We start from the raw sequence: 21871 nt of genomic DNA, 5'->3' as shown, positions 1-21871 counted from the left end.
AATGCGTGTTTCGCACCGACCGTCTAGCCATCCTCGGCTACGTAGTGCGTAACGGAGTGATAGGCCCCGATCCCGAACGCATGCGCCCCCTGATGGAACTCCCTCTCCCCAACTCCCTCAAATCCCTCAAACGCTGCCTGGGCTTCTTCTCATACTACGCCCAGTGGGTCCCCAACTACGCCAACAAAGTCCGCCCCCTCATCCAGTGCACCTCCTTTCCCCTGTCTATGGAGGCCCGCCAGGCCTTTAGCCGCATCAAAGCGGATATCGCAAAGGCCACGATGTATGCTGTCGACGAGTCCCTCCCATTCCAGGTCGAGAGCGACGCGTCTGACGTAGCTCTGGCGGCCACCCTCAACCAAGCGGGCAGACCCATGGCCTTCTTCTCCCGGACCCTCCACGCTTCCGAACTCCGCCATTCCTCAGTGGAAAAGGAGGCACAGGCCATAGTTGAAGCTGTGCGATACTGGAGGCACTATCTGGCCGGCAGGAGATTCACCCTCCTCACAGAACAGCGGTCAGTGGCCTTCATGTTCGATAATGCACAGAGGGGCAAGATCAAGAATGACAAGATCTTGCGATGGCGGATCGAGTTGTCCACGTACAACTACGATATCTTGTATCGTCCTGGGAAGCTCAATGAGCCTCCTGATGCCCTGTCCCGCAGTACCTGCGCCAGCGCGCAGATTGACCGCCTCCGCACCCTCCACGCGGACCTTTGCCATCCAAGGCTAGCCCGCTTCTATGACTTTATCAAGACCCGCAACCTGCCCTACTCCATTGAGGAGGTCAGGACCGTGACCAGGGATTGCCACATTTGCGCAGAGTGCAAACCGCACTTCTACCGCCCCGAGCAAGCACATCTGGTAAAGGCGTCCCGCCCTTTTGAACGTCTTAGTATGGACTTCAAGGATCCCCTCCCCTTCAAGAACCGCAACACCTACTTCTTAAATGTGATTGACGAGTACTCCCGCTTCCCTTTCGCCATCCCCTGCCCCGACATGACCACAACAACCGTCATCAAGGCCCTCCTATCCATCTTCTCCCTGTTTGGTTACCCCGCGTACATCCACAGCGACCGGGGGTCCTCCTTTATGAGCGACAAACTGCGTCAATTCCTGCTCAGCAGGGGCATCGCCTCTAGCACGACGACCAGTTATAAACTTCGGGGTAACGGGCAGGTCGAGCGGGAGAATGGCACAGTCTGGAAGGCCGTCCTACTGGCCCTACGGTCCAGAGATCTCCCTATCTCCCACTGGCAAGAGGTCATCCCCGACGCCCTGCATTCAATTCGGTCTCTCCTCTGTACTACCACTAATCAAACACCTCATGAACGTCTTCTTGTTTTTCCTAGGAAGTCGTCCTCCGGATCGCCACTCCCGACTTGGCTGGCCACACCCGGGCCCATCTTGCTCCGGAAGTACGTGCGGGTGCATAAGTCCGACCCGTTGGTGGAACGAGTCCAGTTACTACACACTAACCCGCAGTACGCGTACATGGAGTATCCCGACGGTCGGCAGGACATGGTCTCCCTTCGAGACCTGGCACCTGCCGGCGTGCGGCCCCAACCCCCCACATCAACACCCTCCGCCCAGTCCCACCCCACCCCCCTGGCGCCCCCGCAACCCAGCGCACAGGAACCCCCTCCCCCGGCCAGAGCTTCACTAGCACCGACCAGGGGTACGGACACAGGATCACGACCGCCGCTCCTGGAGTCAAGGACGGCCACCGGCCCGACATCACCGGCACCATGGCGACGGTCCATCAGAACATCAAAGGCGCCCGACAGACTGATCGCGTCGATCTGATGTTCCACTGGACTTTTATTGGACTACTTGTGTCATTCAGAGTTCCAATGTACAAGTTGCACATTTTATTTTGTTTCTTTTCCATTTGTGTACAGTTTATTACCGTTCATTGTATGTGCGCAGTCGTCGCGAGCCAGTGGGAAGCCACCATTTACCTCGGTACACCTCGTTCTCTCTAGTCATACTACCAGTCCAACAGCCCCCCTTCCTGTCCCCCCCAGCTTCTTTCTCCACAAGGGGTGAATGTGGTGGTATAACTAGGAAGTTTACGGTACCTATCTGCCATTGGTGCAGAGCACTCACTGCCCATTGGCTCAGCTCGGTCATGGGCCTCTCTGCTGATTGGTTGAGGCTAGTCATGTGACTGCTCACCCATTGGCTGAGAGGCAAGTAGTCCCGCCTACGAGGCGGGGTATAAGAACCCGTAGGACCCAGCAGTCGGCCTTTCTCTGTAAGTCAACTGCCGGGCACACAATTAGTTGATTAAGGCCTGATATATGGAACTTCTTCACGACTCAAGTCTAATTGCTGGTACATCACTGCCTTCTCTGTGGAACTGGCCAACTGGTCGGCTCTGCTTTTGGGTGGTCTGATTATGATTAAGAACAAGCTGGCAGTGGGCGAGAAAATTATTAAAAAGTTGTAGGGCAATTGAGCTTGACAGCACAGAAAGAAGCCCTTCGGCCCATGGTGTCTGCACCAGCCATCAAGCACCTGTCTATTCTAATCCCATTTCCCAGCACATGCTTGTATACTGTGATGTTTCAAGTACTCATCTAAATGCTTCTTAAATGTTCAGAGGGTTTTGATATTTTTAAGCCAGTATGTCGGGTTTGCGACGCTAGCTGCTCAGACTGGACAATCATTTTGCAGGCCACCCATGTCGTAGGTTACTGACCCCTGCGCTCCTATCTCCAGTGAAATGAATAGGCAGCTGCAAACTTAAGTCTGCTTTCATCTCCTTATAAACCATTTGCAGCACAGAGCTATGAGGTTCATGTTGCCGTTTTCATGTTGTCACCTTTAAAAAAGAAATGTCCCTTTTCTGTGTGCCCTCCACAGATCCTTTTATGGTCTACCGGTTCGGCTGCTCAATACCTTCAGGAACATGCATGGTGCATGCTTTGCCTATTTGCTCATTAGTGTTGCATTCAAGGTTTTACAACTGGCATCGGTCTCTGAATTTCTGATTTAAACTGCCTCAGGCTTGTTTTGGGTGGGATTGCTGGACAGCCTACCTGAAAATTAAATCAAGTGGGAAAATGGGTATCCACCAGACTTACTTGTACTAGTAACCCATGGCAAAGAACTGAAAATTTCCCTTCCATGGTAATAATGGAGTAAATTTTTGTTGAAAATTGTTGACAATCAAAATTCAGAAGATGCTTCAGTCATCCCAGTTTTCTGTCGTGATATTTCTCAAGTGCATTGTGCTCTAGTTTAAATCTTGTTTTTTCAGGTATATCCGAACAATGTACTTGGGCATTCAGAGCAGGAGAAAGAACGAACACCAGCGCCGATTTTACTGGGCCATGATGTACGAGTATGCAGATGTGAACATGCTGCGCCTTCTGGAGACTTTCCTGGAGAGTGCGCCACAGCTGGTGCTACAACTCTGCATAATGATCCAGAAAAACCAGGCAGAAACCTTACCATGTAAGTCTTTGTATTACATATATGTGTTCATTAATATCTGCAGTGAGTGATTTATGAAGACAGCATCATTTGTCGAGAAGAGCACTAATCCAGAAAATTTCTAAACTAAATGTCTGAGATATTCTGTATATCCTGAAAACCCAACAAATTGATGCAATTTGGTTGAATACATGTAAATTTTTATAAATGGTGCATCTTCAGAGATTAAAAGCACACTTATTTGACAAATTTTTCTCTGTCTGCCATAATGCAATGACATCTAGGACATTCAAATATGTAATTATGTGCTTTGTGTATTATGCCATTGAGAACAATATTTCTTCTGCATCAACCATTCAGAAAGGTTCTGTCAAATATACATTCATGGTATTGTTGCACCTTTGCAGCAACAGATTTTAGCTGAGCCTTTTACTTTTAGCTGGAAGCATTTAGCATAATAGTTCAAAATCAGGAACTGTGGAAGAAAACTGAATAAATGTTCCATATTAACATGCTTGGAATTCTTTTGCAAAATGATGTCGAGAAGAGCACTAATCCAGAACATGTTTAAACTAAATGTCCGATGAGATATTCTGTTTATCCTGAACACCCAACAAATTGAAGCAATTTGATAGAATACATGTAGATTTTTATCTGCTGACCTTTTAAACCAAAGTGAATAGACTGTAATCCATGTAGGGGAAAAACACTGTCCTTTTAAAAGTCTCACACCCAGTATTGCTGGGTTAGTACATTGTCATTCGCAAGACCTTGTGTATATAAGATACAAAACGGTGCATGTAGTCTAAAATCAGAGGATAGATTGTTATTGAGTACGACAGTGATCAAAAGGTATTGTGACTACAGTATGCAGTTCTATTCTTTAGGAGGGATATTGTTGCTGTTGATATGTACAGAGGCAAACAAGTGAACCTACTCCAGGAGGTTAAGTTGTGAGGAGGTTAAGAAAGTCAGGCTTATTCTCATTCTAAAAGGAAATTTAGAAGTGACCCTATGAAATTTTGAAAACTCCAATAGAATTGACAAAGTTGATCTCGACAATAATTTACAGTAAAAGGGTCAAGTAGCCATTAACAGAATTTGAAATTGGAAGTAATGAGTAGAAGGGGCTATCATGCGAATATTTCTTTCCGTAAGGTGTATTATAGTTCCAGAACTTAGTTGCCCGAGAAAGCTATTAAAGCAAATAAATAAGTTCAGAAGGTGACCAGACAAGTTCCTGGAGAGGGCTGAGACTCTGAATGCAGTGTGAACTAGGTGGCTTTGTGATTATGGCTCATTGCCAGCTTCTAAAAGTTCTTAAGCTTTAAAGTTACCATTTTCATAATCTGCCACTAGTCTTTTCTGTCAACAAACACTGGTGATTGCATTCTCTCTCAAATTAATAAAAAAATACTTGCTCTGAGTAGTTTATTTGGAGCATCATGCTTTAGAGTATTGCTGCTAATCTTGGCTATCTCAGTATTAATACAATATTAATGGCCAAGCTACAAGGTGGTCTTGTCCATCACTTGTGCACCCACTGCTCCCAACCCACCCTGAAAGTCTTCTGTCTCCTGTCTGTGCTTCTGCTAGCTTCCTTGTCATGCCAAAGAAAAACATCTAAAAATGTGAAAACCCTCCTCTTCCAGGGTCGAGACCATGACTTATGCTTGGACATCAATTTAGGTCCTGCTACTGTTACTGCTTTGGCCATTATGGCTTTTCCTTCTGGGTGTATCAGCTGCTAATTCCTTTATCAGTGTTTGGCAGGCCAGGGCCAGAGGAACTTCCAACCTTGGGAAGCTATGCAATTGGTCCACCATTTAACCTCGCTTAAGACAGAGCCAAAGGTTACTCCAAGGCAAGATCGAGGCTCAGTAAATCAGAGTTCTGACCTAGCTTTTACCATCACATTCCCACCACAATTACCAGGTTGAGTGCTGAGATTTCTGGCTTCATTATGTACTATTGGAAAAATGGGTAACATTGTTCAGTTACCTACACCTGGGCACGATCTTGGACTCATTAATACATTACAAGGAATGATAAGTATAAACTGTTAAACCCAATCATAATTCATCAAAAGCCCTGGCTACGTTCTATCTTATGCCAATCCATTGCTAGCAATAGATGCTCAGAATCATCCACTGGAAACTCAATTGGTAACTCATCCAGTTTCCTGTAATGGTCTGAGATTGTATCAGTCTCCGCTGCGATAGTGTAACTGAAGGCCCTACGGGTAAATGTGTCGAGGACAAAAGTGTAAAATGGACAAGAGAGAAATAGCAGACCATTTTACATCCTGCCTCTTTTTCTTTTCTATCATTATCAATATTAGTACAACCAAGCAAAACATAGAAGAGTGATGACAGCGTGGTCAGTTTTCTAATCTTTAACACGCCACGTATGTTAGTGGGAGGAAATAGCACTGCAGATCCAGATTTAAGCGCAAAGCACATTTTTCTGTCTCAAATTGACATGCAGCTGATTTGAATTACGTGTAAATAACACAAGGGCGATGTCATAAACATTATGCGAATAGAATAATCTCTATTTGAAGGTTTACAAGGTTCACAGACGAGCTTGGCTGGAATATTTTACCTGAACAGTAATAATATAAATAAGGGCCTCAGCAACCACACTAATGGATGTTTGACAGGGAACTGTGTGGATATTAAGGAGTTATGGCCAGTTATAGCGCAGTTCAGGAAGTTCACAATATTTTGTGTTGATTGATTGCTGCGATGTTGGTAGAGTTCAGTCTAACAGATGTTTCAAAATTTTTGATACAGGTAAACAGGTCAAACTATATCAGTCAAACACAAGCATCATGGAGGCTATTTACAATACATGTTTGACAGTTGTTCAGCTGTGGGAGCAAGAGCAATTTGAATCCTGTAAATAACTCATCCTCCAGTCCTTTCTATAAATCGTACATGGAATGGAAGATTGCCTGCTCTGGTGGCAAAGCTGCCAGAAGTGTGGCGGAGTGGAAAGCCCCACCTACCCAAATGATCCACCACTGGCACACTTTATGCGGCCAGTCCTACTTAAACTTTTTCAGTGGGTTCACTGCTTGAGCCAGTGCATTCAGGGCTATGAGGGAAAAGGGTAATGGTAGCTGCAGCTGGAGACTCCGATGTTTGCAACAACCTAAAGGGAAGACAGCCATGATAATGAAAAGCATTTGTGGTATTGATAAAGTGGTAAAATATGCCCAAGTGGCAAGCAGAAATTAATCAGCTGGCTTTATTGTGAAGTATAGATAATAAAGTGTCAGCTTTGGTTCAGTGGTTCAGGACTCACTCTGGAGACTTGAGCATACAATCTCGGCTGGCATGTCAGTGAGGGACTGAGGGAGTGCAGTACTTTCAGGTCTTTCAACTCAGACGTCAAACTGAGGCTTCAATTAACCTCCTAAGGATTGAAAAGGTCCCATGGAACTATTCAAACAAGAACAAGATATTTCTCCTGGTGCCTTGACTTGAGTTTATCATCCATTTGCATCGGGCATGTTCGGCGATGGGAACAGCGAATAATTATGCCTTTGGCAGCCAAGCCACAGGTTTCTTAAAAGGGACTCTAGTGGGATGGGAAGCCTGGGACAGTGCAATAGAGAGTTGGGGAGTCATCATGGACTGACCTTTCCACTCAAATCTGGCCAAGGGGTGGGGGTAGGGGGGGGGGGGGGGAGTGTTTCTGGAGGCTACATGTTGCCAAGGACAAGGTGAATTGAAAAATGTGTTCATCATTAGTGCCTTGTTAAGCTCAAACCATTCAGTTGTAGCTCAATTGACAATATGTTGCCTCCAGAAACACTCTATCCCCCTCCCCCACCTACCCCCACCCCTTTTTAAGATTTGAGTGTAAAGGTCAGTCCATGATGACGAGCCATGCAGTTATGCCCATTCGAGCTCCACGTGTGTGAGTACCACTGATTGTTACTCTGATGTCTTAAATCAATGGCTTTTGTGGTGTAAGTGTACCATTGCCTGACTGGGCAAGCACTATATCCCATTAGGGAGTTGGCAATGACACACTCCTAATCCTTGGCTGTGTGCTGTGTTGCATATTGACTAAAGACCAAGTTTAGCACAAGCTCTTGGAGCGAAGCTTGGGCAATGCCTGTGCATGAGATGAGAGCTCAGGATGTAGTAGAATGGCTAAAGATGTGGCCACTCAGTCATGTAGTATAGAGCAAGGATAGTGTGGGGTGTTGCCAAAGCAGAATGCAAAGTAATAGCTGGGCATCAATATTGAAGCCAGCAATGGGCTTTGAGCGGCACCTTCAGATGACGAATGGGGAAAGAGTGGTCCTTTGAAGACAACTGCTAAGCATCAAGTCTCTTCGATACTGCAGTGAGAAGAACACACTGAACATGGAGCCTGGTGATCTCAGTGGTACTATTCTCACTAATGTCCAAAGAATTAGCTGGTCACATCTGCCACTTACAGCAAGATTTGGTGCCAAGGGAACTTGGAGAGCATCCACTGCTAGTGTCACTGAAAGTTATTGAGACGCTCAATTTTCACGCAAGTGGTTCCTTGCAAGGCTCCAAAGGTGACTTCTGCGAGATTTTGAGAGCCTCCACACACAAATGCATCCTGGTGGTGACGAATGCAATCTTTGCGAGGGCACACAACTTCATCTATTTCAACCAGGATCATGCAAACCATGATGCAAGAGCTATGAGATTGCAAAATCTCTGTTTTTTCACAGGTGCGGGTGCCATCAACTGCACTAGCGTGGCACTCAGATCCCCATGAAAGCAAGTTGTGAACTATGTAAACCACAAGAGCTTCCACTTCCACTAAACACTGAATGTTCAGCTAATCAGCGACCACACCAAATGCATCCTGCAAGTGTGTGCACAATTCCCAGGGAGTATGCCCAACTCCTTCATTCAGAGCCACTCTCAGATTCCTGACTTGTTTTAGGGTCTGAAGAGGCTGCAGGGCTGTCTCTTCGGAGACAAGGACTACCAACTGAGGAGGTAGCTATGCGGAGGTTACAGAGTGCAGCTGAGACAAGGTACAACGTGGCTCATGCTGCAGCTCATACTTTGGCCAAGCAAACCATAGGGACACTAAAGATGAGGTTCTAGTGCCCAGACCAGCCTGGTGGATCCCTGCAATACAAACCACAGAGGGTGTCATGCATCATCATCGCCTGCACAACCTGGTTCTGGGTAATGGAGCCAGGAATGGGTAAGGAGCTTCCGGACGAGGAGATGGAGGAGTGGCACGTTTCTTCCAATGTGGAAGACTTCAAAGGGATTGATGAGGAAATCCAGTGAGGTCATCGCATTGGCATCTGTGAGCATTGCATCTCCATCTGACAGATGACAGCTCACACTCTCTGTGATAAGGCTGTTGTCATGGGGATGCAGCGGTTGTTCATACTCCCTACATTGCAGGAGGGTGATGATGACTTGCAGTGGGGACAGTCTAGAGATCCTCACAGAGCTTTTGTGAATGTTTAACTTTTGTCTGGCTGATGGCAGCTTTATTGCTCTCAATGGCTAGCGTCATATCATGGCGATGCAGAGGGAAAGTTTTGTCGCTCCTGATCTTGCAGCATCCTTCGTGAGCTGCACCCTTGAGGTTCATTGTCACCAGAGGCAAAAGCAGGTGGGGTAGGGGGTCCAGCCTCACCTCAAAGGTGCCAAGAGCAAACATTGACAATGACTGGAATGAGTGATGCCAGCCCTGTGCATTGTGGGAGACATCCTCATTCCTTACGAGATACAGGCATGACTGATGTGTTCATTCACGGTGAAAGGAAGCCAGCAATGCTCTGGGAACCTTGCACAAAGCACATGGAAGAAGGTCTGGACTGATCATCCTGCCTTTTTCTGGTACAGAAATCATGTTTTCAGATCAGCTCTGCAGGAGCACAGCTCTAAGAGTTTATTTACAGAGGAGAACGTTATGTACAAGTGCTCAAGAACCGTGCCCATGCTGTGCAACTAGAGCCTACTTAACCTTTCTAAGCCTGCCGGAATGCCTTCGTGTATCCCCAACAACCACAGCGGAGATGCCTGCTGTCTGTCATATTCTGGTGTCTGTGGTGATCTTGGCAGGCATCCGCTGGAGGGCTGAGATCTGGAAGGCACTGGCGTGTATTCAGGGTTCTGCTGTGTGGCAGTGCAACTCTCCTCTGCCTCTAGAGCTGGAGCTGGAACGGTCACAGGAAGAGGCGATTCAGATGGGCATGACACTCCTGGAGTCACCTGGGTGGATGGCATCAGCTGATCCTCTCCATGGGTGCCCTCGGGCCCCTGATTTCCTCCTTGTGTTAGATGGGCAGCTGGCTGACAGGAGCTTGAGAAACCCCACTGCCATCTGGCATTGGCACTGATAGATCCCCACAAGTGCCAGCATCATGGACTGCATGTCCAGCAGCAGTGCAGATCCTGAACCAAGGTGTCCACGGCGATCACCACCTAGCTGTGTTGACCTTTGGCACAATCACCTTATTTTGTGCAGTGATTGTCTATGTCTAATATTGTGGGCAGAATCTATTCGGAAGGGTGCAGAGAAATATGATGAACAGAGTTTGGGATACTTCAGATTTTCTTGCCTGATCCACACATTGCCTCCTAACTTTCCAAATTCATTGAGACTATTGGGAATCCCTCATGCCACAGTGTTGCAAACCAGTCAATCTATACCAATTTAAAGTATCACTGCTGTCCCTCAAATTCTAAATATAGCCAATCCATTATTTTCTCTTGTGTAAAATTATCTTGGCCACTTTGTGAAATATTTTACCTTCAAATCCACAGTCTATATGGTTTGTGCATATTCCCTGTTAAATGTATTCTGGAGTTTTACTGAGAAGCCTTTAAACTCAATAATCCTGCCAGGGAAATCCTAGCATTGCAATATGGCATTGCTAATATATGGGATACCAGGTTTTTAACATATTGTTCCACTACATTGATACTTCAGATATCTGGAGCATACTTATGGGAGTCAAAATATATTATACAAGTGGATGTTTAAGGGGTATTCAAAATCTTGAACATCGCAACAATGAGGAAACATTGAATTGTAATTGTGTGCAGAAAACTTCTATGGAAAACAGGAATTAATTTGCGATGTAATTTCCTCTTGGACACTTTTGGTAAATGCAAAAAATACCATTGAAAATAAGATTCTAAACTTGAAACTAGTGCTTTATTTTTTCTACTTCCATTGTTTTCTAAAGGTATTGGACAGCTCCATAACTTGTGTTTCCAATTGCAGCCTGCGGAAACTAGCATTCACAAATGTTCAGTGTTTGTGGCGAATAATTTTATCAGGTGTAGCACAACACAAATATCAAAATTTGCAAGTTTGCAGTAGAGCGAGACCCAAATGGGTTAAAGGTCACAAAGTCAGAATATTTAGGATAAATATTTGAAGAATTAGGAATTCTGTAATTAAAGGCGGGAAATTGTGTCTCTTATGGTTAACCCTGAAGCAGTATCGCTACTGGTTGCTGTTTAGGTTGGAAGAGAGTGAGTTTTAGACCAACTTTAAAACAGGGTTTCTGCAGCTGCAACCAGCTAATTAGATAACTGCCTTAAGCAGGTTTACAGAGGCTCAATTCAGAGAGTATGAAAGCAGGCCATCTTACAGTGCTGCTTTGGGCTGGCGTAGATGTTTAAGTTGGAGTTTGGTGATTGAGGGAGTTCGGTAGCTAGGAGTGAGGTGCTCTTTTCCTATTTTACCTTTCCTCAGAAGGGAGAGTGGTGACGGCCTTAGTAAGCAGGAACTGAGGAAGCCAAGTATTTGAACATTTTCAAGGCTGAGGGCGATAGGCTTTTACCTTCTCTTTGGTGTTAATTGATACCTCGCCATGTCTGGGTGGGATCCGAAACCTGCCATTGCTTATCCACCATCATCCCTTTAAGTAACATTTCCCAATCCATTACTGCCAACCCATGTGATCTAACAGCGGTGTTGTGCCTGGCGCAGTTCCATGGGATCAGGAACCTGCCAACAGGGGCGGACCGGTTAGATCGGAAACCAATCAGCACTCGGCGCAGATCCCAATGTCAGCCTCTCCTGCTATCTAACTGCTATGGAACTGCGCCAGGCACAACACCGCTGTTAGATCACATGGATTGGTAGTGATCGATTGAGAAATGTTACTTAAAGGGATGATGGTGGATAAGCAATGGCAAACAATCAAAGAGGACGTGGGTAAACTGCAACAATTGTTTATTCTTGTCTGGTGCAAAAGTAAAATGGGAAAGATGGCCAAACCATGGCTTACAAGGGAAATTAGAGTTAGAATTAGATCCAAGGAAGAGACAAACAAATTGGCCAGAAAAAACAACAGATCTGAGGATTGAGAGCAGTTTAGAATTCAACAAAGGAGTATCAAGGGATTGATTAAGAAGGGGAAAGTAAATATGAGAGTAAGCTTGCAGGGAACATAAAAACTGACTGTAAAAGTTTATATCGGTATGTGAACAAAAAATAATTGGTAAAGACAAATGTAGGTCTATTATAGTCAGAGACAGGGGATGTTATAATGAGGAACAAAGAAATGGCTGACCAGCTAAATACATACTTTGATTTTCACAAAGGATGACACAAATGGCATACCAGAAATATTAGGGAACACAGAGGGTGAGGGAGGAACTGAACTCAGTATTAGGAGAGAAATGGTATTGGGAAATTGATGGGATTGAAGGTCCATAAATCACCAGGACTTGATAATCTACATCCCAGTGTGATGAATCTAGAAATTGTTACATATTATATTTATGGCAGTACTGTTATTAAAATCTCTGGTTCAAAATACATGCAGGCAGTGTGTCCACTAAAGCTGTAATTACGAAGCCGTAAAAGGTGAGGTACCCATGGTTTCTAACCATTTACTTGTTTACATACAGATAGCTAATTGGAAATTATTTTGATTGCTGAAGATTCCCTGGGGTGTAGATAATTTATGAGGAAGTGTTTTTAGTCCTAACTGGGCAGACTATGGGACATCTTAGTGGGATACAGTTGATGTAATTAAGGGAGGAGCCAGGTCTGTTTGTAGTTATGCAGTCTGTTATAGGATTTCATGTTAAACAGGATTTGAGTCTTACAAGACAGAAGCATTTTCAGGTTGTTCCTGAAAGGGTCTCTCTCTCCAAAGGTCTGCACAGATAAGCAAGTAACCATGATTGTTAACTATTTATAAGTGGCATTTGGACTGCATTGGGTTGCTCTAGGGGATTTTCACAGTAACTTCATTGCAGTGTTAATGTAAGCCTACTTATGACAATGAAGATTACTATTATTATTATATAGTGGTAGGTGTAGCTAGTGCATTGAACGTTTTTTTCCTTTTAAGAACTGTTTCAGTTAATTGTAAGATATTTGTTTGATGTTAATTCGTGGTTAATTCTGTTTTTAAAGTAAAGTTTGTTTTAACATTAAAAATACATATTGGTCAGAGTCAACACCTCCGGGGTAAAATATTCTTTCTTCATAGTTTTATAAAAGTTGTTTGGGGTTTCTTATCCGGTTTCCTTTTTTTTTAAATTTAGAGTACCCAATTCATTTTTTCTAATTAAGGGGCAATTTAGCGTGGCCAATCCACCTACCCTGGGTTGTGGGGGTGTGACCCACGCAGACACGGGGAGAATGTGCAAACTCCACACGGACAGTGACCCAGAGCCGGGATCGAACCTGGGACCTCGGCTCCGTGAGGCAGCAATGCTAACCACTGCGCCACCATGCTGCTCTTTCTCGTCCGGTTTCCAAACAAATGTTGGGGGACTGGTCCGATATTCTAACACAGAATACTTAGGGAAGTGGCCCTAGAAATAATGGATGCATTGGTAGTCATCTTATAAGAATCTAACAACCCTGGAACAGTTCTTACAAATTGGAGGGTAGCTAATGTAACTCCACTAATTAAAAAGGGAGGTAGATAGTAAACAGGGAATTATAGATCAATTAACCTGACGTCAGTAGTGGGGAAAATTCTTGAATCCATTATAAAAGATTTAACAACAGAGCACATGGAAAATAGCGGCTGGAGTCAGAATTGATTTCAATAGGGAAATCATGCTTGTCAAGTCTCCTGGAATTCTTTGAGTATGTAACTAGCAGAGTTGATGAATGGGGGAAGGGTGCAAGTGGATCTGGTTTATTTGGACGTTCAGAAGGCTTTTGAGAAAGTCCGACATAAGAAATCAGCATGCAAAATTAAAGTGTATGGGATTGGAGGTAATGGGCGGGATTCTCCGTCCCCCCCGCCGGGTCGGAGAATCGCCGGGGGTCTGCGTGATTCCTGCCCCCGCCATCCTCCAAATTCTCGGACCCCCCCCAAAAGTCGGCGAGGTGTGAATCGCGCTGCCCGCCTCGGATAATGGCGGTGACTGGTGCGATTCAATGGGACCCGGGGCTGCCTGAATTCTCCGGCCCGCGATGGGCTGAAGTCCCGCCTGTTTTTTGCCAGTCCCGCCGGTGTAGATTAGACTAGGTCCCTTACCGGCGGGACCTGGCGGCGTGGGCGAGTTCCGGGTTCCTGGGGGGAGCGCGGGGCGATTTGGCCCCGGGGGGTGCCCCCACGGTGGCCAGGCCCGCGATCGCGGCCCACCGATCTGTGGGCGGGCCTGTGCCGTGGGGGCACTCTTTTCCTACACGTTGGCCGTGTCAGCCTCCGCGATGGCCAACGCGTCGGTGAACCCCCCTCCCCCCCCCCCCCCCCCCCCGCGCATGCACTGGGATGACGTCAGCAGCCACTGACCCTCCCGCGCATGCACGGACTTGCACCTGCCGGCGGAGTCCCTTTGGCCCTGGCTGGCGTGGCGCCAAAGGCCATCCACGCCAGCCGGCGGGGCGCAAACCACTCCGGCGCTGTCCTAGCCCCTTCCCCATCTTTGGGGTGGGCTGACGCCAGAGTGGTTCACGCCACTCCGTCCCGCCGGGACCCCCTGTCCTGCCGGGTACAGGAGAATCCCGCCCCACATATTGAGATGGATAGAAACCTGGTTGGCAGGCAAGAATCAAAGTGTAGAAATAAACGGGTCTTTTTCTGAATATCAGGCACTGACTAGGAGGTAGCGCAGGGATTGGTGCTTGAACCCCAACTCTTGACAATATATATTAATGATTCAGAAGAAGGAACTAAATGTAATATCTCCAGGTCTGCAGATGACACAAAGCTGGTGGGAGGGTGAGTTGTGAGGAGGATAGAAAGATACTTCAGTGTGATTTGGACAAGTTGAGTGAGTGGCCAAATGAATGGCAGAGCAGTATAATGTCAGGTTATTCACTTTGGTAGCAAACATAGGAGGACAGATAATTATCTGAATGGCTCTAAATTGAGAGAGAGTAATGTGATATGAGACCTGGGTGTCCTTGTACACCAGTCACTGAAGGTAAGCATGCAGGTGCAGCAGGTGGTACAGACGGCAAATTCTATGTTGGCCTTCATGGCGAGAGGATTCAAGTACAGGAGCAGGGATGTCTTGCTGCAATTATACAGCCACTTGTTGGGACCACACCTGGAATATTGTGTACAGTTTTGATCTCCATATCTGAGGGAGGATGCTCTTGCTGTAGAGGATGTGCAGCGAAGGTTTACCAGACTGATTCCTGGGATGGCAGGACTGATTTATTTTTAAATTTAAAAAGAAATAAATTTAGAGTACCCAATTCATTTTTTTTACAATTAAGGGGCCATTTAGCGTGGCCAATCCACCTGCCCTGCACATCTTTGGGTTGTGGACGTGAAACTCAGACACAGAGAGAATGTGAAAACTCCACACGGACAGTGACCCAGGGCTGGGATCGAACCTCGGACCTTGATGACGTCAGGCAGCAGTGCTAACTACTGTGCCATCGTGCTGCCCTGGCAGGAATGACATAAGAGGAGAGATTGAGTTGGTTAGGTATGTATTTGCTGGAGTTCATAAGAATGAGGGGGAATCTCAATTGTGACAGGATTAGACAGGGTAGATGAGACTGGATGTTTCTGATGGTGGGTGGTGTCCAGAACCAGGGGTCACAGTTTGAGGATACAGATGTGACTATTTACGACTGAGATGAGAGGAAATGTCTTCACCCAGAGAGTGGTCAGCCTGTGGAATTCACTGCCCACAAGAAAACCGTTGAAGCCAAAACATTGTGGGCACAATTCTATACCTCGCGATGTCACAAACGCGAACCAGGATTGGACAGAGAGTCAGGCATCCGGCCAAAATAGTGGTCCGCGTCTGGAGCTGATTTGGGTCCCAGGCTTTGGTCCCTCATTGGTGTCAATAACAAGGTTTGCGCCCCGGCGCCATGCAAAGCCGGCATTTACAAGCATTTAAATGTGATTAGCTGATTGGACACAGCATTCTCCGCCCTTCAGTGATGCTCAAATGCTCAAATGGCTACTGATCATCTGGGAGTTCACCCAGGTTGCCCCTCTGGGCACCCTCATACCCCAGCTGTATCATCAAGGGCAAAGCTCAATCAGGAGCCCACCAAGTGTTGGCACTCCTCAGAAGTGCAGCTCCATTGCAGAGGAAGCAGAGCTCACCCCAACCAGAGGACGCCTGCACCACAGCCTTTGGAACCCTCCATGGTTCACTGCCCCTCTCAGGCAGAGGACTCGCCACTGACCCCCACTCCTCTGGATCACCAGCAGTCTCTTCCTGTTGATGCTTTCAGGACTGACCCTCTGCCACCACCACACAGGCAGTGTTTAGGAAGGCAGGCTTGAGCCGCAGCCCACCCTTTGGAAGAGCGTGTCCCTCTGCACCTCATTGGCATGAAGCTGTGAGTCCACCTTGGGCTCTCAACCTCGGGGGGCTGGTCTTCTCTGAGAAAGCTTGGTGGCTGTAGTGAGTGTGTGGTTAGTGGAGATCTTAAAAACAGCTGCAGCTGCCAGGCTCTTTGGTGCTAACTCTGGCCCCAGCGACTAGTGTGCCCACTGGGCCAGGAATTGGTCGGAATTCGGGCAAGCAGATTGCTGTTGCATTAGCTTGTCCTGAATTGTTCCCCGAATAGCGCCCCAGCGGAATGCAAACCCCACACAATTCAGTCCTGGTGTTTACACTTAGGGTGTGATTTACCAGCTGTGTCCTGTCGAAATCAGGACAGGGCATGGCCAAAAAATGTTGCAAGAGGCCTCTTCCGGGATACCTGATGGTCGTGATGCCCAGTGAGATCTAACGAGGTTTCACGCGATGTCGCAGGCGGGTTCTAGACTCGCATAGTTATGTGAACTTAACTGTCCACTTAACTATGCCTACGCCAAATCTAACAGGCCCCAGAGATCTAACGGCCTCACCGAGGAAACCCCAATCAGGTGCAGTTTAGTATTGGTCCACACAAAGGTGGATCAGGTGGTATGGCAACTTTGGTGGGCCTCTCCGGCCATTGGAGACTCCTGGTGGTTAGTGACAGGGCAGGGTAGAACCTTGGTTCTCCCTCTGGCACCCAGGGAGCTTGCCACTGCCAGGCTGGCACTGCCAAGGTGCCTGTGTATAATTGCCAGGCTGCAGGGGCACTTCCAGAGTGCCTGGGTGACAGTGCCAGGGTGCCCGGGTTCCAGCCAACGATCGAGGCCTGACGGCCATTCGCATTAAAGTGGCGATATGGGGGGGGTATAAAGCATGTGGGGTGAAGGATGACTATGAAGGGGCCTCCAAAATGTTGGGGATGGGGGGAGGGTGAAGGGTGAGGAACCTGAACGGGGAGAGGGCTCAAAAGGAGGCAAGGGGAGACTTGGAAAGAGGGTGCCCTCAGTGACCACATAGGAGGGTGTCTTCACTTCAGGGTGTGTGTGGTAATGCACAGGTGTGCAGGGGTGGCATTGCCAATGTGTGGGGGTGTGTGGTCGCCTGATCTCTGAGGAGTTGGTCTGGCCAACGGGTTATCTCCCTGATGCACGATCAATTGCACGAAAGACTCAGTTTGGTTCATTTGTGGCTTTATTAAAGTCAGATGCGTGGCCTCCTGCTTCAGCTGGCGAAATGGCTGATCAGGAGGAGGACACGCATATTTATATGGCTCCTTGTGGGCGGAGCTAAACGGCAGGGGCTACCGGCGAACCTGTAGTGCAGGTCCTACCTTACATCCCCTAATACAGGTGCACACAGTGGATCACCACATTCACCCCCTGTTAAAAATGAGTCCGGCGGGGCTGGCGTGGAACTATATACAGATTTACAAATAATTTACAGAGGGGAGGGGGAAAAAATATGTCCATCTTGTAGTCTGGTTAGAGGTTAGAGGTTAAGTCTGTTTGGTGGTTTGACGGTTCGCTGAGAGCGACGTAGCGGTGGTGGCGATGTCGGTGCTGGCGGTGTCGGCGTCGACGACGTCGGTGCTGACGGTGTTGGTGCTGGCCAGTAGTTGGATGATTCCGGGAGCATGCCAAAATCTTCCACGTCCTCTAGCGCAGCCCCGCTGCGTGTTGTTGAACATGAAGGCTACCGACCGCTGGTCAGTGAGGAGAGTGAATCTCCTACCGGCCCGGTAATGCCTCCAATGCCGCACCGCTTCAACGATAGCCTGGGCCTCCTTTTCAACAGACGAGTGTCGAATTTCAGAGGCATGAAGAGTGCGGGAAAAGAATGCCACGGGTCTGCCGGCCTGGTTTAGAGTGGCGGCGAGGGCGACATCTGAAGCGTCGCTCTCTACTTGGAAGGGCAGTGTCTCATCTACTGCATGCATCCCGGCCTTGGCTATGTCTGCTCTAATACGGGCGAAGGCATGTTGTGCCTCGGCCATGAGGGGAAATTGGGTGGACTGTATAAGTGGGCGGGCCTTGTCCGCGTAGTTTGGAACCCACTCGGCATAGTAGGAGAAGAACCCAAGGCAGCGTTTGAGGGTCTTGGGGCAGTGGGGAAGGGGGAGCTCCATGAGAGGGCGCATGCGGTTGGGATCGGGCCCCAGGAGTGGACTACGCAGCCGAGGATGGATAAGCGGTTGGTGCTGAACACGCACTTCTCCTTGTTGTAGGTGAGGTTGAGGAGAGTGGCGGTGTGGAGAAATTTGGCAAGGTTGGTGTCATGGTCCTGCTGGTTGTGGCCGCAGATGGTGACATTGTCTAAGTACGGAAACGTGGCCCGCAGTCCGTACCGGTCAACCATTTGGTCCATTTCTCTTTGGAATACCGAGACCCCGTTAGTGATGCCGAAGGGAACCCTAAGAAATTGATAGAGGCGACCGTCCGCCTCGAAGGCAGTGTATGGACGGTCCGATTTACGGATGGGGAGCTGGTGGTAGGCGGATTTAAGGTCAATCATTGAGAAGACCCGGTACTGTGCAATCTGATTGACCATATCAGATATGCGAGGGAGGGGGTATGCGTCGAGCTGTGTGTACCGATTGATGGTCTGGCTGTAGTCCACGACCATTCTGTGTTTCTCTCCAGTTTTAATCACTACCACTTGGGCTCTCCAGGGGCTATTGCTGGCCTCGATGATACCCTCCTGAAGCAGCCGCTGGACTTCGGACCTGATGAAGGCCTTGTCCTGGGTGCTGTACCGTCTGCTCCTGGTGGTGACGGGCTTGCAATCCGCAGTTAGATTGGCAAAGACGGAGGGGGGGTCAACCTTGAGGGTCGTGAGGCCGCAAATGGTGAGTGGGGGTAGGGGCCCGCCGAATTTGAGGGTGAGGCTCTGGTGATTACACTGAAAATCCAGACCCAGCAGTAGTGCAGCACAGAGGTTTTGGAGGAGAATTCTACGCCCTGGACAGTGAGATTGACCACACAGAAACCTCGGATCGAGACAGAGTGGGATCCGGAGGCCAGGGAGATCCGATGGTTGGCGGGGTGGACCGTGAGGGAGCAGCGCCTTACCGTGTCCGGGTGGATGAAGCTTTCGGTGCACCCGGAGTCCAGTAGGCAAGAGGTCGCGTGGCCGTTGATTTCCACTGTCGTCGAAGCGGTGGCCAGGTTGTGAGGACGGGACTGGTCCAGTGTCATAGAGGCGAGCTGCAGGTGGTCGTCCGAGGTCAGATGGGGAGCGTCGGCGACCCGGATCCAGCGTTCCAGTCCCGTGGGGGAGACAAAATGGCGGCGTCCGGAGAACCTGTTGAGGAGAAGATGGCGGGCCCATGCAGCGCATGTTGTAGGGGCAGGGCAAGATGGCGGCGTCCATGGAGCGCCCCTTGCGGGGGCGGGGCAAGATGGCGGCGCCCATGGTGCGCACGTTGTGGGGGCGGGGCAAGATGGTGGCGCCCACGGGCCGCACGTGGACCTGGGGGGAGAAGATGGCGGCGCCCACTGGCCGCACGTGGCCCCGGGAACAGAAGATGGCATCGCCCATTGTGCGATCGGCTGGGGGAAGGGGGCGATTGCGGGCGTGATAGCAGCGACTGCGTGGGCCTGGCACACCGCCACAAAGTGGCCCTTCTTACCGCAGGATTTGCAAGTGGCGGCGCGGGCTGGGCAGCGCTGGTGGGGGTGCTTCTGCTGGCCACAGAAGTAGCAGCGGGGACCCCCAGGGTGCGTGGTGCGGCGGGAGGCGCAGGCACATTGAGTAGGAGAGGCCCCAGTCGGGGGGGGTCGTTTGCAGGGTCCAGGACGGGTAGAAGGGGTGGGCCGCGTGGCGCGCGGGGTAGGATTGGACGTTGCGAGAGGCGACCGTCATGGAGAGCGCTAAAGCTTTCGTCTCCGCTATGTTGTGCGTGGCCCCTTCCAGCAGTCGTTGTCGGATGGGGTCCGATGCAATCCCCGTCACGAATGCTTCACGCATGAGGAGATTGTAATGTTCAGTGGCCGTGACGGCCTGACAGTCACAGTCCCGTACAAGTGGGATAAGAACCCGCCAGAAGTCTTCGATCGACTCACCAGGTAGTTGTACGCGAGTGGCGAGTATGTGCCTTGCAAAGAGTGTGTTTGTCTTCTGAACATAGTTCTCTTTAATGAGTGCTATCGCTTCCGCATAACCCGGGGCATCCTGGATCAACGGGAACATGCTGGAGCTCAAACTGGAGTATAGAACTTGGATCTTCTGAGCTTCCGTCGGCGTGGGGGTCGCAGCGTTGATGTAGGCCTCAAAACAAGCCAGCCAGTGATTAAAGTCCTTTCTGGCATCTGGCGAGTGCAGATACAGCTGCAGGCGATCTGGTTTGATCCTGATGTCCATAATGTAGAAATATCTGACTGTAATAAATTGATGCACGATCAATTGCACGAAAGACTGAGATTGGTACAACTGTGGCTTTATTACAGTCATATGCGTGGCCTCCTGCTGCAGCTGGCTAAATGGCTGATCAGGAGGAGGACACGCATATTTATACGGCTCCTTGTGGGCGGAGCTAGCCGGCAGGGGCTACCGGCGAACCTGTAGTGCAGGTCCTACCTTACATTCCCATAATACAGGTGCACATAGTGGATCATCACACTCCACAATAAAGAAAACATTTGGAAGTGTGGGCTTGACTGGGGATAAACTTGCAACGCCCCAAAAAATGACTGAGTGTGGTTAAATAGTGGTGTTGGTCTCACTGACAAAGCTAACGGTAAACACCCAGCAACACCCGCCTGAAATGATGCTTAGGGCGTGATTTAACCAAATTTTTCCAGTGTGATGGTGAGTGGGAACTACCACGAGCTTCACTTTTCCCTTCAAAGAAAAGGTGGGAAATTCTCTTGGTGCCCCAAGCAATATTTATCCCTCCACATACATCACTAACACAAATTATCATTTGTAAAATAAGGACATGGGGAGTAAAATAAGAAACAAAAGACACAATGTACTGGCCGTGCCGTGTCCCTGTTCAGACATGATACAGCCGGGAGAGGCTTTTCTAGGATCTACCCTGCTCGCCACCCCTCGCTAAATCTAATGGGATCTTGCGAGATGTTGAGATCTTGGTCCTGTCCATTGAAGGCGGGTCAGTATTTGACAAATCTGCACATTAGAGTGAGTAGCTTGTCTCACTCTAACATGCAGCTCGCCTGATCTACCCGAGGCGATGGGATTTACCTCTTTCGCTTCAGAGACCTTAGACTGGCGCCATTCAGTACTAGTCCCCACACACAGGGACCAGGTGAAACTGCACTTGGGGGGGATCTCCCCAGGGATCAGAGACCCCTGGGTGTTTGGCCTCTGGGCAGAGTGGCACCCGCGCACTGTTGGCACCTGGGCACATTAGAACTGTCAGCCTCGTACCACCAACCTGGTACACTGGGCATGCCACCTTGGTGCCAGCCTGGCGCCATCAAGGTGCCCATGTGGCACTTATAGGCTGGCAGGGTCACTACCAGGATGCCAGGTCTGCAGTTCCAAAGTGTCAGGCTGGCATTATGCCCACCCTGGGGATCAGGCCTGGGGTTGTCCTATCCATGTGAGGTGGGGTGTGAGGGGGGGGGGGGGGGGGGCACAGGATCCCCTTATGGGTGAGTTGGAGCTTTGGAGGGTCTGTGGGTCATGCCGGGAAGGGTCGAAAGATCTAGGTGCCATTTACAAATGGCGTCC

General features: G+C 48.9%; 1 protein-coding gene across 1 annotated transcript in view; it reads left to right on the top strand.

The window, feature by feature from the left end:
* The first annotated feature begins 1750 nt into the window (after positions 1-1750).
* The window catches only part of LOC119967938 (XK-related protein 6-like), an 85407-nt gene continuing 65286 nt past the window's right edge, over positions 1751-21871 (top strand). Inside the window, exons 1-2 of the mRNA XM_038801036.1 lie at positions 1751-1857; positions 3268-3464. Of these exons, the coding sequence (XP_038656964.1) occupies positions 1751-1857; positions 3268-3464 (304 nt within the window). The remainder of the gene's footprint in view (positions 1858-3267; positions 3465-21871) is intronic.

Source organism: Scyliorhinus canicula, chromosome 6, assembly GCF_902713615.1.
Source record: "Scyliorhinus canicula chromosome 6, sScyCan1.1, whole genome shotgun sequence".
NCBI classification, from domain to species: Eukaryota; Metazoa; Chordata; class Chondrichthyes; order Carcharhiniformes; family Scyliorhinidae; genus Scyliorhinus; species Scyliorhinus canicula.
Note: the sequence above shows the minus strand (reverse complement) of the source record. Positions and strands in the feature narration are given on the sequence as shown.